This window comes from Paroedura picta, chromosome 1 (genome assembly GCF_049243985.1).
Source record: "Paroedura picta isolate Pp20150507F chromosome 1, Ppicta_v3.0, whole genome shotgun sequence".
Taxonomy (NCBI): Eukaryota; Metazoa; Chordata; class Lepidosauria; order Squamata; family Gekkonidae; genus Paroedura; species Paroedura picta.
In genome coordinates this window covers 101817633-101835765 of record NC_135369.1, presented here as the reverse complement: position 1 = coordinate 101835765, position 18133 = coordinate 101817633, and the positions used below count along the sequence as shown (strand labels likewise).

At 38.9% G+C, this 18133-nt stretch overlaps 1 protein-coding gene across 3 annotated transcripts in view; it reads left to right on the top strand.

Annotated features, from left to right (window-relative positions):
• Positions 1–18133, top strand: part of STXBP5 (syntaxin binding protein 5) — a 168395-nt gene that overhangs the window by 27550 nt on the left and 122712 nt on the right. For all 3 annotated transcript variants that reach the window (XM_077350455.1, XM_077350448.1, XM_077350439.1), the window contains exons 3-5: positions 2221–2302; positions 2727–2827; positions 16403–16537. In XM_077350455.1, the coding sequence (XP_077206570.1) occupies positions 2221–2302; positions 2727–2827; positions 16403–16537 (318 nt within the window). The remainder of the gene's footprint in view (positions 1–2220; positions 2303–2726; positions 2828–16402; positions 16538–18133) is intronic.

Below are 18133 nucleotides of genomic sequence, written 5' to 3'. Positions count from 1 at the left end.
TGAGGAATACTTCCCCCCCCCAAGGGCCTAACTGAGGGCTGGCACGTTGTCAGAAGTACCCTTCAAATTTTATGATGATGATAATTTACATTAAATGTACAGCTTGATGCTAAGTAGTTCAATGAAAATTTATAATAGTTCAGTATGGCTTTTAAGACATAAACATTGTTTTAACAACAGCATATATGAAAGTTCAGAAGTGAATGGGTAGCCTCTGCAATATCAAATCGAATTTTGTATATAGTCTAAAGTTTAGGACTTACACTCTTGATTTGTGCCATTGCAAAGATTGTCCTGAACACAATAAAATATTCTTTTCATATACCCGCTTTCTTGTTTTTATTTAAGAACAATTTAAGCATATCAGAACTATTATACATTCAAACATCATGGAAGCTGGAAATTGAATGGCATTAATTTCCTTTGTTGATTCTCTGCATATTGTCCACATTTGGTGTGATATTTTCATAACCTGGTTGGCAACTGTATATGCTAAAATAGTTTTGTATCTAATAAGTATAAAAAGTGTGGTTTATAGTGTTGGTTCCAGTGATCTGCAGACAAACATAGATGGACTTAGCACAGTTCCTGTTCAAGATCTTTTGCAACGTCTAGCTCTTTCCTCCTTGTGTATGATAGTTCTCAGAAACTGATTGCTCAGTGTGTTGCGGAAGTGAAGATACAATATATTTCACTTAATACTGGTATCTATTATGGCCTTTAGATTTGTGTTAATTCAGCAATCATTTTGTTAAAGTTGTTGTTTCAGTTTCATTTAAACTGATTCCATCTGTGGAGAATTTCATAGTATAAGCAATGGTGCACTATAAAGAAGAGGCGTGCACTTCAAGAAATCTTGTTTTTATTTAGTTTTAGAAAGGGCATATTTTTATTATCTTTTAAAGAATGTCAAAACTGTTGTGGAAATATGCTGGAGACATTATTCTGTTTCAGGAGTATTGGCACTTTAAATCATGCACTGGGAAATAAACACTAATTTTGAGGGATCAGAATTGCACAACTCCCAAGGCACCAGGAATGGCTTTAACTTTTGGGTTGTGGCACTGATATTGCTGTGGACCTTTAAACCTTAAATTCCTGGGTGGTAGACCTGATCTCTGAGTGCTGCCACTCTCTGGTATCAACAAGTGGTAGACCTGGCATCCAGACTTGGAGGCTAGCTCTCCCACCCACTAACAGTAGAAGTTTGAAGTGATGTGGCATAACAGCTTGTTTTTAATACTGTGGTCTGGTTTTAAGTAATCTCAAACAGAACACTGAAGCAGTCTAGAAATATAAATAAAAGCCATGGTGGCGGGAGCTAAATTAGCTGTCTCCCTCAAAGGCAATAGGAGATGTGAGGGAGAGATTATTTACATGCTAGCTGAGCTGTTGCAAAAATTCAAATGGGTAGCCATGTAGGTCTGAAGTAGCACAATAAAATCAGAGTGCAGTAGGACCTTTACGACCAACAAAGATTTATTCAAGGCGTGAGCTTTCGAAAGCTCACGCCTTGAATAAATCTTCGTTGGTCTTAAAGGTGCTACTGCACTCTGATTTTACTGTGGCATCAATGTCACTGTGGCCCTTTAAGCAAGCCTTTAAACTTCCACTGTTTTCATTGGGCAGTCCAAAGCATGATAGATATGGTGTCCAGGCCACAGCCCATTATTCCCATATCGGATAATGAACTTTCCAGGCATTTTAGAAAATACATGCACATAGGAAAATCCAGCTGCAAAAGCACATTGAAAGTGCATTATCCAACATGTGCATAATAATTTACCAACCTGTAATTCTTCAAACAGTATTTAAAGGCTTACAGCCACATCAGTGCCATATTCTTTCTCCCTCTTCCCATAATGCTCTGCCTTTTGCTGTATTCCATAGATCCAAACATTCTTTATCTTCAAGAGGAAAAAATGTTGAGATTGCTTTTTGTTTGTTTGGGGTATCTATTCAGCCTAATTTGGGCATCATTTCAGTTTGTGAATATCCAAATGCGCAGAAATACTATATAACACATCTACAATAAAAACTGGGATTTCTGTTTTTCAGTTATTGCATGACTGGGTATGAAATATTCTGCAAATAATTTCTCATGCCTTCAGTCTCTATATTTAAGTATCAACATATGGGGGCCATGTTAGGAACTGGGTATATTGATGCAAAACTGTGTTTCCATTGGCAACTCTTATTCCTTAATGAAATTAATAATAGTTTTGGTCGGCCAGGAGTTGAATGCTACTGCCAGCATGACAGTGGAGCAGCTGTAATCCAGCTTCAGTTCCTGATAAATGAGGTTAGTGAGTTTATCACACACAGTGCTACTTTGTCAAATTTGTCAACTTTGTGTTTTGAATTAAAGTATTTAAAACTTGGGACGACAACTTATTTATGCAGTTGGCTACATTAGAAATGTGTTTTAGTGGCCACTGAATGGCCATGTGCTTTGCAAAAATGACTTTTGGCGGGAGGAAATAGAAATCATTGGTAACCAATTGTACAATGAGTTGTAGAATATTTATTTTTACATATTATGGACCTAATGAGCTACGGCCCACTATTGATCCGTGGATCATCGGTAGGATCTAGTTGCCATGACAGAAAAGGATAATTTATATAGTATTACTATTTATAGTTTTATGGCAGTGAAATATTGTTCTTTTGAGAGATAAAACTGAGTACATTTTAAATTCTCTTGAAAACCTTTATGTTCTTATAAGGGAGCCCTTGTGAGTGCCTTGGCTGATGATACCTTGCACTTATGGAACCTGCGTCAGAAGAGGCCTGCTATACTGCACTCCCTAAAATTCAACAGAGAAAGGTAAGAATTGGTTGTTTCATCTTAAACAGTGTTACTCAAATATTGCACAAGAAGTGCTTATTCTAATGAAAAAGTATAAAACAAACTTTCAATGAACAGAAAATACTTTGATCATGTACTTTCTTGACTGCAACCTGTATTTGTACATTGCACAAATAATGTGCATACTGAGAAAAATGTAGAATGTGGTATAAGGACTAGATCAGGCTTTCTTGTTTTGTGAAAGACTGGAGTTTCTTGACAGTCTAGAAAGGGTTTCCTGAATGGGTTGGAGTTAATTAATTTTTTATGTATTTTAAAAACATTTATTGGGTGATATGACCATATATGGTCATGTCAACTCTTCCCCAAAGGGCCAGTGATGGGCCTGGAGGATGTGGATAGGGTGGGTCTGTAAAGAGTCATGTTTCCCAACTATATTCTGCACAATCATGCCACTTCGGGGTTTTTTCAAAGCCTGAAGAATGTTTCAGTGGTTTTTTAATGATAAAAAGGTGAGAAAGGCTGAACTACCGTATATACTTGCATATAAGCCGAGTTTTCCAGCACAGTTTTTAGCACTAAAAAGACCTCCTCGGCTTATACACGGGTAATTGATTAACAGCCTGCTACCGGCCAGTCAATCATAGCATTGCATTTGCAAGCTGAGCTCTTTGCACGTGAGCTAGTTGCTCCCAGTTAACCTTTGCCTTCTGCAAAGATCTTAAAAGCTAAGCTATTTGCAAGTGAGCTAATTGCTCCCAGGCAACCATTGCCTTCTGCAAAGATCTTGAAAGCTCCCCTCCTCCCCTCTGGCCGCTTGTAGGACATAACTGGTTTGACTGAGGAATTCTGATATTTCTTCCCCTTCTTTTCCTAATCACTTCTTCCAAACTATTCTTTGGTTTCTGTGGGTAGGGTGGGTTTTGGGGTGCTTTGGGGTGTACTGTTTCTTTCTCCTAGTGTTTTTTTCTTCTATTATCTGAGGGGCAGCATTGTTTGCCTTTTCTTCTTGGGGTTTCTTTTAAAAGTTCATTTTTACAGTTCTTTCTTTCAGTTTTCAGTTTTACAGTTCTTTATTTCAGTATTTTGTTCTGGGGGGGGGGGCTACTATAGCTCCCAGTTTGGTAGCTGTTGTACTTGTTGTAGTAGGTTGCCAACTTCGGGTACTGTTCTGCTCTGGTTTGTTGGCCTGGGGGGGCACTATTTGGTTCTTCTGTCAGAGCTGTTCTCACAGACAATCCCTGACAATCAGAAGCAGAATGAATAAAGTGAGCAAAAATATTAAAATATGTAATTTATGCAGAATTGAGTTTTTAAAGATACGAGTCTGATTTTTTTTAATGGTATGCAGAATCCTATTAAATCAGCTTTCACAGTCATACTTAGGTTATCTCTTTTACCAACTCTGGTTCTTGGAGAGGCCATGGCTCAGTGAAAGAGCATATCCTAGGAATGTAGAATATCCTTGGTTCAAATTCCTGCATCTCCAGCTAGGAGGATCACATATAGATGATATGGAAGACTTTTCTCTGACAGTCTGATTTACAGTCTGAATAGACAATATTGGTCTTGATGGGCTGTTTGTCTGATTCAGTATAAGGCAGATTCTTGTGTTCTCCGGTCTGTTCATAGGAGCTAAGACGATTTATGGGACTTAAGATAGGATGTCTGATTAAGTATACTGGAGTCATTAGGAAGGTGGGATTGTAAACTGTGTATCATCCTGGTTGAACTGACATTTGATTTACTTGTGGTACGTGGACATAATTCATAAAAGTTTTCAACAGAATGCAGTTGATTTTTATGTAGATTCAAATAAGTTGTTGTCATTATATTAATACAAGATTCTTGAAGTAGTTTACTATACTTTGAGATTAACATAATTTGACCATAATTGAAACTAGTATCTGGAATATCCAGTGCTAAAATTGTTGTTTGGTTACACCTCTGTATTATGTGGCAAATTATCAGTGTGAGAACACAATATGTTTGGGTACAATATGCAGTTTTAACAAAACAGAAGTCTACTAAAATGAACGGTTAAAAATCTAAGACTTGTCAAACAGAACATGGATCTTGATTACTAGATTAGAACAGTGTGATAATCCCCTTATTCTGAATGTTAAAATAGTCTGAGTATTTGAATACTTTTTAAAACTTGAAAATATTTTTAAACTTGTTGCCCTGAACTTTTCAGTATCCTTCACAAAAAATTCACAAAATTTAGTAACTTCTTATATTCTACTGCATAGCTGCCAATAGGATATAAACTTGGAATGCTAAAGTGGTGGGAGAAACGAGTTGCCCTGGAGGCTGATGAAGTTGGCAAATTATATTGTGATTTCACGTGATGTTTATGTTTGGTCTGAGGAGGTGCCAAAAGGGAACCATTGTTTTGTGGATCCATAGTGAGTCTTAGCCATGCTCTTTTGTAAAGAAAAGTAGAGACACTGGTATGAAAAAATACTGAAAGAAAAATGACACATGATCATTAATTCTTTGTACGTTTTAATAATTAAAGCACTCTTCACTGTGCAGTCGGTGTTTCCATAAGTTACTGGAATGTTAAATTTAAGATATTAAGTACAAAATCTTTTTGATATTCAAGATTGTTAAAGAAAAAATTGAGAATAAATAATATTTTAAGTTCAAGGTTTTTGTTTTAACAGAACATCAAATTTGAGTTAATGCAGCTCTCTTGTGTATAAACAGGTGAGCTCAGTTCAGACTAAATGATATTTTTGACTGGTGGCTGAAACTTCCACAAGTCATGCAAACTGTATTATAGTTGCTTTTGTATCTTTCGTTTACCATCTACTCAGCATTTATGTTTCTTCCAGAAATGAGGCAGTAGTTGTAGTTGGTTGTTGTTGTTAGGTGCGAAGTCGTGTCCGACCCATCGCGACCCCATGGACAATGATCCTCCAGGCCTTCCTGTCCTCTACCATTCCCCAGAGTCCATTTAAGTTTGCACCTACTGCTTCAGTGACTCCATCCAGCCACCTCACTCTCTGTCATCCCCTTCTTCTTTTGCCCTCGATCGCTCCCAGCATTAGGCTCTTCTCCAGGGAGTCCTTCCTTCTCATGAGGTGGCCAAAGTATTTGAGTTTCATCTTCAGGATCTGGCCTTCTAAGGAGCAGTCAGGGCTGATCTCCTCTAGGACTGACCGGTTTGTTCGCCTTGCAGTCCAAGAGACTCACAAGAGTCTTCTCCAGCACCAGAGTTCGAAAGTTTCAATTCATTGACGCTCAGCCTTCCTTATGGTCCAGCTTTCGCAGCCATACGTTGCAACTGGGAATACCATAGCCTTGACTAAACGCACTTTTGTTGGCAGGGTGATGTCTCTGCTTTTTAGGATGCTGTCTAGGTTTGCCATAGCTTTCCTCCCCAGGAGCAAGCGTCTTTTAATTTCTTTGCTGCAGTCCCCATCTGCAGTGATCTTGGAGCCCAGGAAAATAAAATCTGTCACTATCATTTCTTCCCCATCTATTTGCCAGGAACTGAGAGAGCCGGATGCCATGATCTTTGTTTTCTTGATGTTGAGTTTCAAGCCAACTTTTGCACTCTCCTCCTTCACCCGCATCAACAGGCTCTATAGTTCCTCTTCACTTTCTGCCATTAGAGTGGTATCATCTGCATATCTGAGGTTGTTGATATTTCTCCCTGCAATCTTGATCCCAATTTGTGACTCCTCTAATCCCACCTTTCTCATGATGTGCTCCATATACAGCCTTGCCAAACTTCTTTCTCAATTTTGAACCAATCAGTGATTCCATATTCAGTTTTCACTGTTGCTTCTTGACCTGCATATAAGTTTTTCAAGAGACAATAAGATGCTCTGGTATTCCCATCTCTTTAAGAACTTGCCACAGTCTGTTGTGCTCCACACAATCAAAGGCTTTAGCATAGTCAATGAAGCAGAAGTAGATGTTCTTCTGGAACTCCCTAGCTTTCTCCATGATCCAGCGTATGTTGGCAATTTGATCTCTAGTTCCTCTTCCTTTTCAAAATCCTGCCTGTTGTAGTTACGGTTTGTTAATTCAGACATCATGCCAAACCATAGTTATGGCTAAGGAATTTGGTATGATGTTTGCTTTTGCTGAGTAATGTTTCTTAGTGAATGTGATTGTGTTTAATACCTAAGTTTCAGATATTCCCTAAATTGTTGCCTAAGATGCAGTTTTATACATGTTTATATTTCCAAACTCCTTCAACAGCTTTGTTGATAGAAGAGGGGTGATTATGTCTGATTTCCACTGTCTCACTGCAGAGTTAGGATGTTAATGGATTCTTGTACTCATGAGTCCTGTGTTCAGCTATTTATGGTCAAAAGTTGCTGCTGGGGAAACGGAAATGCAGGGGAGATCTGCATTCAGTAAGCTGACGGGATTCACAGTGTTAAAATACAAACTTTACTAAGGTAGTCTGTAATATCCTCACCTGGTTTAAGTCTGAAAACAAGACCATTTGAAATCCAGAGATAATATTGACCAGTTGGCCAAGAGTGTTAAGAGCACTAGCTGCAGTTCTATTGAAACGGTGTAATGTCAACTGGTTTGTTTCATAATGATAAAAAATGTACACATTCTGACCTATTAGGTAGATGTGTTTCTGTCTTCAATGTAAAACTTCAGAAGAAGTTGTTTGGGGTGATGAGAACCAGGGAGGATTATAAGGTGCTTTTGAGAGATCTGTTGAGGCTGGATGAGTGGGCATCAGTGTGGCAAAGTAAGTTCAACATGGGCAAATTAAAAGTAATGTCATTGAAGCAAAACATATGTTGCTGGGGTCTGAACATTGACCAGGACAGAGATCTTGGATTTGCTATAGATAACACAATGAAGATGTTAATTCAGTGTGCAACTATAATTAAAAAGGTAAATGCAATGCTGAGGATTATTAGGAAGGAGATTGAAAACAAATCAGTCAGTCTCATATTGCCCCTGCATAAATTTATGGTATGGCCTCATTTGCAATGCTGTCAAAAAGATATTATACATTGGAAGAGCTGAAGAAAATTGTAACTGAAATGATTAAGAATCCAGTGGTCAGAAAAACTTAAGGAGATGGGAGTTCAAAAGGGATGGGAGTTTCTTCAAAGTGAAATACTGAAGGCACAATCATAAACAGTTTCCTTGAGAAGGAAAAATGGGAGGAGCCCTTATGGCTCCATAAACAGCTTTCAAAAGATTTGAGTAATAATAAAGACTCATTTAGGAAATGGAAGGAGGACCTTATAACCAAGGACAAATATAAGCAAATAACTGATGCTTGTAGGGAGAGTGTTATAGAAGCTAAAGCTCTGTATGAGCTTAGGCTAAGGAGAAATGCTAAACACAACAAAAAAAGATTCTTTAGTTATGTTCAAAGTAAGGAAAAAAGTAAGGACATGGCAGGACCATTGCAGGGGCAAGAAAGTGAAATTGTAGCAGGTGATGGAGAGATGGCTTAACTGCTCAATGCTTCTCAGACTTCTCCTGTAAGGGAAATCATGCTCAGCATAGCATAATCATATCACGTGATGAAGGATGGGAGTTGCAGCCTAGGATCACTGTAGGGGTAGTCCGTAAATACCTAGTTTCTTTAAATGAAACTAAGTTGTCTGGGTCAGATGAATTGCATACAAGGATACTCAAAGAGCTTGTGGATGTAATTTCTGAACTTCTGAGAACAAGTGAAATGCCAGATGATTGAATGTGGACAAATGTTGTCCCCATCTTCAAGACGTAAAAAGAGGAGGATCCGGGTAACTACCAAATTGTCAGCTTGATGTCTATAGATGGCAAAATTTTAGAACAAATCATCAGGCGATCCTTAATTAGCTAGAGCAGATGGCTGTAATTACTAAGTCAGCATGGCTTTCTCAAGAACAAGTCATGACAGACTAAGTATCTCTTTTTTTTTGGGGGGGGGGGAAGTTACTGCCTTGCTGGATCAGGGGAATTGTTGTTGTTGTTTCCCACCACTCCCAAGGCTGGCTTGTGGCAGGTTACGAATGTCCAATGAAATACAGTGAATACAGTTTACTTTGATTTCAATAAAGTTTTTGACAAGGTTCCACTTGACATTCTTGTTGACAAGTTGGTAAAATGTGGTATAGATCCTATTACCAAAGGCTGCTTGTTAATGGTTAGTCATCTTCTTGGAAAAGAGTGATAAGTGGAATGCCTCAGGGATTGGTCCTCAGCTCTGTGTTGTTCAACATATTCATAAATGATCTGGATTATTTGCAGGTTATTAAGTTTGAAGATGATACTAAACTGGGAAGGGTAGAAAACACAACAGAAGACAAAATCAGAATACAGGATGATCTTGACAGACTGGAAAACAAAGAAGTATAGTGTCAAGATCATGTGGGGATGATGGTACTGCTTTATTCTACTCGGGTTAGACCTCATTTCGAGTACTGTGTTCAGTTTTGGGTACCAAAATTGAAGAAGGATGTAGACAAACTGGAGGACATCCAGAGGACGGCAATGAAGACGGTGTGGGGTTTGGAGACCAAGTTATATGAGGAAAGGTTCAGGGAGTTTGGTCTGTTTAGCCTGAAGAGAAGATGAGTAAGAGGTGATAGAATCATAAAAGGAAGGAGTTGGAAGGAGCCATACAAGCCATTTAGTCCAACCCCCTGTTCAATGCAGGTCGGGCTAAAGCATCCAGGATAGGTATCTGTCCAGCCTGTATTGGAAGACTTTCAGTGAAGGAGAGCTCACCACCTCCTTAGGCCATTGATTCCACTGCTGAACTACTATGACTGCGAAAAAAATGTTTCCTGGTATCTAGCCGATATCATTCTCCACATAGTTTGATAGTCATCGTCAAGTACTTGAAATAATGTCATATAGAGAATGGAGCAGAGTTTTCTGTAGGGTCAGACCAGAACTACTGAGATGAAATTAATTGAAAAGAATTTTGGCTAAACATCTGGAAGAAGTTCCTGACAGTTAGGGCAGTTCCTCAGTGACACAGGCTTCCTTGGGAGGTGGTAGGTTCTCCTTCTTTATAAGTTTTTAAGCCAAGGCTAGATAGCAATCTGAAAAAAATGCTGATTCTGTGAATTTAGGCAGATTGTGAGTGGGTGGGCAGAAGGAATTGTGTTGCTGCTTGGCTCTTGTGGCCCTTTCTTGAATGGCCAGAGATATGCCATTGCCACTTTGGTGTTGGGAGACAAATTTCTTCCAGGCTTGACTGGCCAGTGAAATTGGGGTCACTGTGGTAGACAGGTAGTTGTGAATTTTCTGCATTCTGCAAGGGATTGAACTAGATGACCCCGGAAGTCCCTTCCAACTCTATGATTCTAGAAGGTGGAGAAAGAAGTCTCCTGTAGTTGGTGCATAACTGCCAGGTGTCATCTTTTTGGCAAACAGCACCAATGCTGCCAGGCTGGACCTCACTGGCCAGATGAATTCCTGGGTGAGGATTTTGTCAATGAACTGCCAGATCCCTACCATTTCATTTGGGCTTAAGGGGTACAGCCTGGCCATTGGCAGTGGCTCTCCTTGTTTCAGTTCTATAGAACAGTCCAACTTGTGATAGGGGGTACCTTATCACATTCCTTCTCTTCAAAAACCTCACTCCCTATAACCATAGGAAGCATGGCTAACCCCTCCCCATGTGGCCCCATGGCTGGCAGAGTGACTTCCTTGGTGTGGGCAGGACCTGCTGCCCCTGTACAGCAGTGACCTTGGAATTCTGGGTTACGAAACGATAGGACCTGGATTCTCCAGTCCACCCCAGCATTATGTTGTCCAACCAGTTCAGCCCCAGCATGAGTGGGATCACTATCACCAATGCCACCCAATGTCTAATTCCATGGGTTCTGTTTGGTGGATCACCACTCCACCCCTGCTGGATTCCCATCCCTTTGGGCAAAAGCCCTTAGGGCTTCCAGCTCCTGGACCGTGGCCAGTTCAATATAGTCCATTTGCACCTGGGATCTGAGTTCCTGTGCAACCATAACCTGAGCCCTTGGTGGGCATTCCCCAAAGGCGCTGGAACTAGGATTAGGGGGAAGGAGGCATTCACCAGAGTTGCGTCTGTGTCCCATTGAGGGCCCTGCCACTGGGCGCTTCTCACAGCAAGTCACTGCTTTTTCCTGGAAAGTGGCTTGTTTTCTTCCTCCGAGAATTCATCAGGGGTGACTTAGGCATTGAATTCCAAGGCCAGGCCAGGAGCACTTTGGCAGGGTGGGTTCTTGACTTGCGCTGACTTTTTCCTTCAAGTGTGCAACAACTATTTGCTATTTAAAAATTATGAAACTATATATACGATCAGAATTTTTTGGCCACTTTGGTTTTCGGTGCACTGCTTCTTAAATATTTGGCCATCTACAGTTGCCTTTAGTTATAGGATATTTAAAACTAAAACATATTTTTTTTGTTATCTTGGCTGTTGGGATACTAAAGATGAGTTCAGACACTTGTAAAATTACACTATGTGCAACATTTAATTTTGAATTATCTCCTGCTTTTCTTCTCGACCAGGAACTAAAGTGGTATACACTCCCCTCCCCTTTGCTTTATCCTCACAACTACTACTTGTGAGGAACATTAGGCTGAGAGAAGATAACTGGTTCAAGGATACAAAGCAAGCTTCATTGACAGAGTTGAAGGTTCACACCTATTATAGTTACAACTGCACATTTATGATACTGCATGTTGACAAATAGCAACTAAGAAGCAGAAATGATTTTATTGACTAAAATACTACTTCCTTTGTGCAATTCAGAGCCTGGTTTTGGATTGCTTCATGTGGATGGGGTTTCTGACAGCTGAGCTATTTTATAATTTTATTTGAGGAAAAGAATAAGCTAGGGAATTCTGAATTAACTTCTGAGTTTTCTGGCACATTAATTTGATCTTATGTTTTGTGGTATATCAAAAGTGCCAGACCTTGGAATTCCAATCTGATCTGTGTCTGTCTGCTTTGTATGTATGCGTGTGTGTTTGGTTGGTTGGTTGGTTGTTTAGGCTGCTGCTTCAAGCAGCTATCTCACAGCAGCTAACAACATGCATAAAAATTACAGTATCAAATCAATCAAATATTCAGTTAACCCCCTCCTCGTCCACCATCTCACCACCCTCAACTCCCCCCCTCCAGCCACCAATTTCCTGTTGACTGCATCCAGGGTGATTTAACAATGGCAGGGCACTGGAGGCGGGACTAGATCATCTTCCATTTGGCCTTAATCAAATGCCTGGTGGAAGAGCTCCATCTTGCAGGCCCTGTGGAACTCAGTTTCACTTGGGCCCTCAGCTATTGTGGTTGTTCATTCCACCAGACAAGAGCTGGAGCCAGGTGCAACTCATGAGGGCCAGGGCTTTCCCTACACTAGATACTTCCTAAATTATGATACTACATGTGGGGGATCCATATGGACTTGTAGGAAGGTATCTCATTTTTCCTGTACTGATTCCACTGTTTCATAGCCTATTCCCCTTTCTTGTTTCCTTTTCTCATTTCCAGGCACCAGCCAACCTACCATTATCTGCCCGTTTTCAGCTTTCTCTCCTTCCCCAGCAGCAGCAGCAGCAGCAGCTACTGCTGCTGCTGCTATTATTATTATTATTATTATTATTATTATTATTATTATTATTATTATTATTATTATTATTATTATTGGATTTATTACCCACCACTCCCAGACAAGCTGGCTCATTGCAGGTTACATATAAAATACAAATCATAATACAATTTCCAATTAAACCCCCCATTAAAACCCTCATAAAATTAGAGAAAAATACAAAACCCATATGGCAGAAATAATGCAGAGCGAGTTACGAAAATCAGTTCTGGAGGTGACTGTCACATAGATTACCATGGCTAAATGTTCAGGGGATAGGTAGGGTGTTAGTAGCCAAGCTTGGTGAAGATGGAAGAATGCCTGGCGGCTTACTGTCTTAACCAAAGAGAGAATGCAAGTGGATAGTTTTGCTTCTTGACTAGAACTCAGTGTTTTGAGATTTCATAATAAAGCATTTTTAGGGGACAAATGCTGTTTAATTGTTATGCATTACGCAAAGTTTTACAGATCATGATAAAGGTTTTGCCTAAGTAGCTTTGACAGTTTTATCAAAGGAGACATATGGCCTACAACTAGCAAAGGATTTCCTTTGCGAGAATCTGCAAATTGTCTCTCAAGTGACCTTGTTTCACTATTAATACATTTACGTAAGTAATTATGCAAATTGCATCTAAGCTCAATAGGAGTTTAGTAATGTTAGCCTGGATTAGTGCTACACCATGGCAGCTCTTTTTGAACTCTTTGTCCTTTGTACAGGTTTTCTAGTCAGGGCCATGCTCAGGAACACCAAGATAACTTGTCTTTCATCTAAATGTGAAGGTGGTGGGTAATACTTGGAACCCGGTATTTTATTCGCTTGCTGTTTCTGTGTCACCATAATGAAAAATTAGATAAATGTTGAATGATATGTCTTGTTCATCACAACTAGAACTCTGAAACGAAAGAAACGAAATATTTCCAGTATTTTAATTGCGAAGGGATTGCCCATTGTGCTGTAAAAGAGCACTAGTTTCTCTTTTTTTGATAATTTTAGTAAAGAATGTTTTGATAAATATAAACACTAAATTATGTTTCTTACTTGCTTTGGATTCATACTTGTTTTGGATTCTCTCAGTTGTTGTTTCATGTCTTGTTTCATGTAGTTAAAACAGGGAGACCTAATATAATTGTCATTGTTCCTGACTAGTATTTTAGTAATGACACTACTACTTACATGTTTGCATTTAGTAGAAATACATATTCTTATCCTTCTCCATGTATATAAAAATAAAAACTGTCCTGGGAATGAGATTTGGGTACATATCTTTAATTGAGTCCTGTTTGGGAAAAGCTGGCTTTTAAATGCCATAAATAAAATTATATGTGGATCCCTGTTGAAAATTATAAACTTATCTTTCTGGTTGGCTTCTTTCAGGTTATTTGTGTTTAACATTGAGGTGTGTGTACAAAATAGTTTTCAAATAACTGTTCAGTATAGATGAAGTATGAAATTGCCCTGACAAAATGAAGGTAAAGTATAACTGATTAAGATCACCTGAACAAATACATGGAGTATAAATGACTGTGAAAAAGATAAACATCCCACTTTGTGTGCCAGGTTTCAATGGAAAAGAGATACACAAGCAATGTCTATATAACTATGGAATCTGCATATCCCATTTTACTATGTTCTACCTAGCAAGTATTAAGTTAGTCATTTCAAATTACCCCAACTAAGGAGACTTTTTTGTCTTCCGGTCCTTTCCCCCATCCAATAAATGTATTACATAATATTCCCAGGCTTCCTCCCCTTTGCTGCTTATGTTTAGTTTTTCTAGCAAGTAGTCATTGTAACAACTAAATAGTATGTGCTGCAAGCCTTCCTGTGTTCAATACCCCAACTTATAGTAAGTGTAGAGGCTGTAGAACAAATTCTGGGGACCTGAGCCTGCCTATATCCAGAAAGGTATTTCTTCTGTTTCCTTCAACTTCCTAGTAAGCATGAATCAAGAAAAGCAGTTTTCTGGGTGAAAACAGATCACAAATACAGATATTTGAAAAGTCTCCCTCCCTTTTAACACATAATTAAAAATACAGATCATAAAAGGGGAAAAATTCCTAACAGCAGTTGAACTTAGATAAATGAGCTGTTCTCTTAACTTATGAAGTTGGGAGAAAATATCTTTATCTTACTTTTTTCAGCCAACCCATAAGAGTGTTTTTATGTTGCTTCTTTCTCTGATCTTCACAAAGATGTTAAATTTCTCCCATCTGTCACATTATACATCTCCCACCTATTGGAAATTTGGATATCTTTTACTTATACAACCTGCTTTATAATTTTTTTTCTGAGTAGTTCATTTCCCCAATTTGGATCATTTCCCCAACTATTTTCATAGCAGTTGTTCTGCCTTGAGAGTCACTTTTCAAGGAAGTATTTGAACATAAGCAGGGTACAAATTTCACTGCAGATAGGGACAGCAGCAAAGAAATTAAAAGATGCTCTTGCTCCTGGGGAGGAAAGCTATGGCAAATCTAGACAGCATCCTAAAAAGCAGAGATATCACCCTGCCAACAAAAGTGCATCTAGTCAAGGCTATGGGTGTTTCCGCACAAGGACCAATGTTGCCAATTGGTTCCACAAAGTGGAAATGCTATTTTAAATAGTGGAATCTTGGTGTTACGCATACCTGCATTTGTTGTGGAATCCAGTAGCGTTTCATTCGTTCCCCACAGGTTTCTGGTCTCGTAGGAATCGCTAGAAAGGAAGCAATTTTTTCTGTGCTTGGTCCCGCCCCTGGCTGTCAATCAAACAAAGCCAATGGGCGGTTGTTATCATGCTCCGGAAAAGCCCCTTTCCCTTTAAGCAGAGGCTTAAAAAAAACACGTTGCAACGAATATGTGTTGATTTGTTGTAACGGAGAGATCCATCTAGCTGGCATGTGAGCTGGTGATTCATCATTACCATTACTTTTTGGAGGGTGAATCCACTTTTCCCAATTTCCCTAGAAGCGCTACAACGAATCGCTTTTCACTGAACTGTTGCTGGTGTGTTGCAGATTGTGTGCAACGTCTTGCGGAACTGCAAATTAGTAGTGTTTACAATATGAAAGCCTTCTGCTACATTAAACTCGTGTGGAATAGCCCTATGTTATTCCCAGTTGCAATGTATGGCTACAAAAGTTGGACCATAAAGTGGAAGGGAGGGGGGGAGTTGAGCTGCCATTCTTGCCATGCCGGCAATATTGGCAATGTTATTATTGTTTTATGGGGTTTTAATGGGGAATTGCGATATTGTTACCCGCCACGAGCCGCAAGGGAGTGGCGGGCTATAAATCTAATAATAATAATAATAATAATAATAATAAAGAAGGCCGAGCGTCAAAGAATTGAGGCTTTTGAACTCGGGTGCTGGAGAAGACTCTTGCGAGTCCCTTGGACTGCAAGGCGAACAAACCGGTCAGTCCTAGAGGAGATCAGCCCTGACTGCTCCTTAGAAGGCCAGATCCTGAAGATGAAACTCAAATACTTTGGCCACCTCATGAGAAGGAAGGACTCCCTGGAGAAGAGCCTAATGCCGGGAGCGATTGAGGGCAAAAGAAGAAGGGGACGACAGAGAATGAGGTGGCTGGATGGAGTCACTGAAGCAGTAGGTGCAAACTTAAATGGACTCCGGGGAATGGTAGAGGACAGGAAGGCCTGGAGGATCATTGTCCATGGAGTCGACAACGACTTCGCACCTAACAACAACAACAAGGGTACAAATTAGAAAATTTCCTGAATAATTATGGGTTTGAAAGGTTACATAAACATGAATCCATTTCACCTACTTCATGTCATCATCATATATAAGGTTAGCTAAAGATAGATTTTTTGTTAGACAATTGATTTTTTGTTAGACAATTAAATTGTCTGAGAATAGATTATATAAAAAGTGAATTTCACCTATATTTCGTGGCTGGAATTAATGACTTGGGGGAGAATTAAATAGGTGTGGGTATATGTGAGATAATCCTTCATGATTTTGCCATTTGGATTTTGGATTTAGAGAAGTTGTCTTTAATTCCATTTTTAATATGTTCTCTTACAGGATAACATTTTGCCATCTGCCTTTCCAAAGTAAATGGCTATATGTGGGCACTGAAAGAGGAAATATACACATTGTCAATGTGGAGTCCTTCACTCTCTCAGGCTATGTCATCATGTGGAATAAAGCCATTGAACTGTAAGTTTAGCTTTGGTCAAATGAAATACATTTCTTTTGGACATTATTTTCTTATTTCCTAAGGTGCTCATTATTGATTTTTGTGTAGGAGAGTGAGAGCAATAAATATGTGTTAACTTGTTTTTATTGTAGTAAACCCTTACATACTGACTTGTTGAAGTATATATCTGTATACAATTATGCCAGTGGCCATTACAAAGATATATACAATATTGGAATAGGTTGGGGATTACATTTAGTGAAAGAGATACATTAGTCATATGTCATTATATCAAATCAGTTTCACAATGCTAGTAGAATAATTTTGTAGGCAGAATTTACTATATAGTTTGGTGAAAGCTATTTAATACAAAGTAGACTGTTCAGCCACACCCTGTATGTAGCTACTTATTACCTTGCCAAGTGTATTTAGGTCAGGATGTTTCTTTTTCTTTTTCTTTTCTTTTTTGTTTTTGTTTTTGGTGTAGACTTTAAGTTTCTGAATGTTCTGAATGATCAAGAAAAAAATTTTCTGTCACACACCTCTCCTGACATCCAGAAATCTAATCAGATTGCCAGTTTTATGGCTGAGTATGGATGGATTATGCTACTATTAAAACTAGATTGTTCCACAGTGTATGAATATGAAGAATTAAAACAGCCGTTACAATTGTACTTTGTAAATATCTCCTGTCCATCAGGGTCTTCCTGAAAATATTGTGAGTTTGAGTTTGATTACTGCTTTTACTACTCCTTTCATGGCTAGTCCCCCACTTATAAAGTGTCTTCTTGAAATGTATATTAGATAAGATGCAGCTAGTACCTGTTATGACACTTTAAGAATCTAGCCTCTGTATCTAATATATTGTGAAAGCCATTAAAGGGATCCATGGCAAGCAGGAATTGTCTCCTTTGTACTTCCTGTATAGAATACTTGTGATGGAATTAATGGCTGCCTTTGTCTCTATGATATTGTGTCTGATTTTGCTACAAGTATTTAAGGAGTCCAGAAAATAATGGGGGGAAATCCTAGCTATTGGCCCAGCTAAAGAAGTTCTAAGAACCATCGTAAACGTGTCAGTCCTGTGCATCTTTAGTACAAGATTAGTATGTTTACAAAGTTGTCATGCTGAATAACATACTGGTATAGCTTTTTCAGAGTATTGGATCAGAGAAATTTTCCAGTTCTTTGTTTTTAATTTGTTAAGGTTCAGTGTTTTATAAAATTATAACAGTTTATGCCATTGCAGAAAGTGCAAAAGCAGGATTATAGCTGAACATCAAGAAGACAAAAATAATGACTACTGGGGAATTATACATCTTTAAGAGTGGCAGTGGAATGATTGAAATTGTTCAGAATGTTCTTCCTTGGCTCATTCAACAGCCAAAATAATGGAACCAAGAAATCAGAAGGAGATTGAGATTAGGAAGGGCTAGATAAGATTCAGTGTAAGGATGTGTTGCTGGTAACCAAAATAATTCATACTGTGGTATTCCTTGTAACTATGTCTGAGTCAGACAGCTGGGCAATGAAGAAAGCTGTCACTGAGGACAGTTTTATGAGTTTTATGGATTCTGTTATCCTCCAAAAAGACAAATAAGTAGGTTCTAGATCAA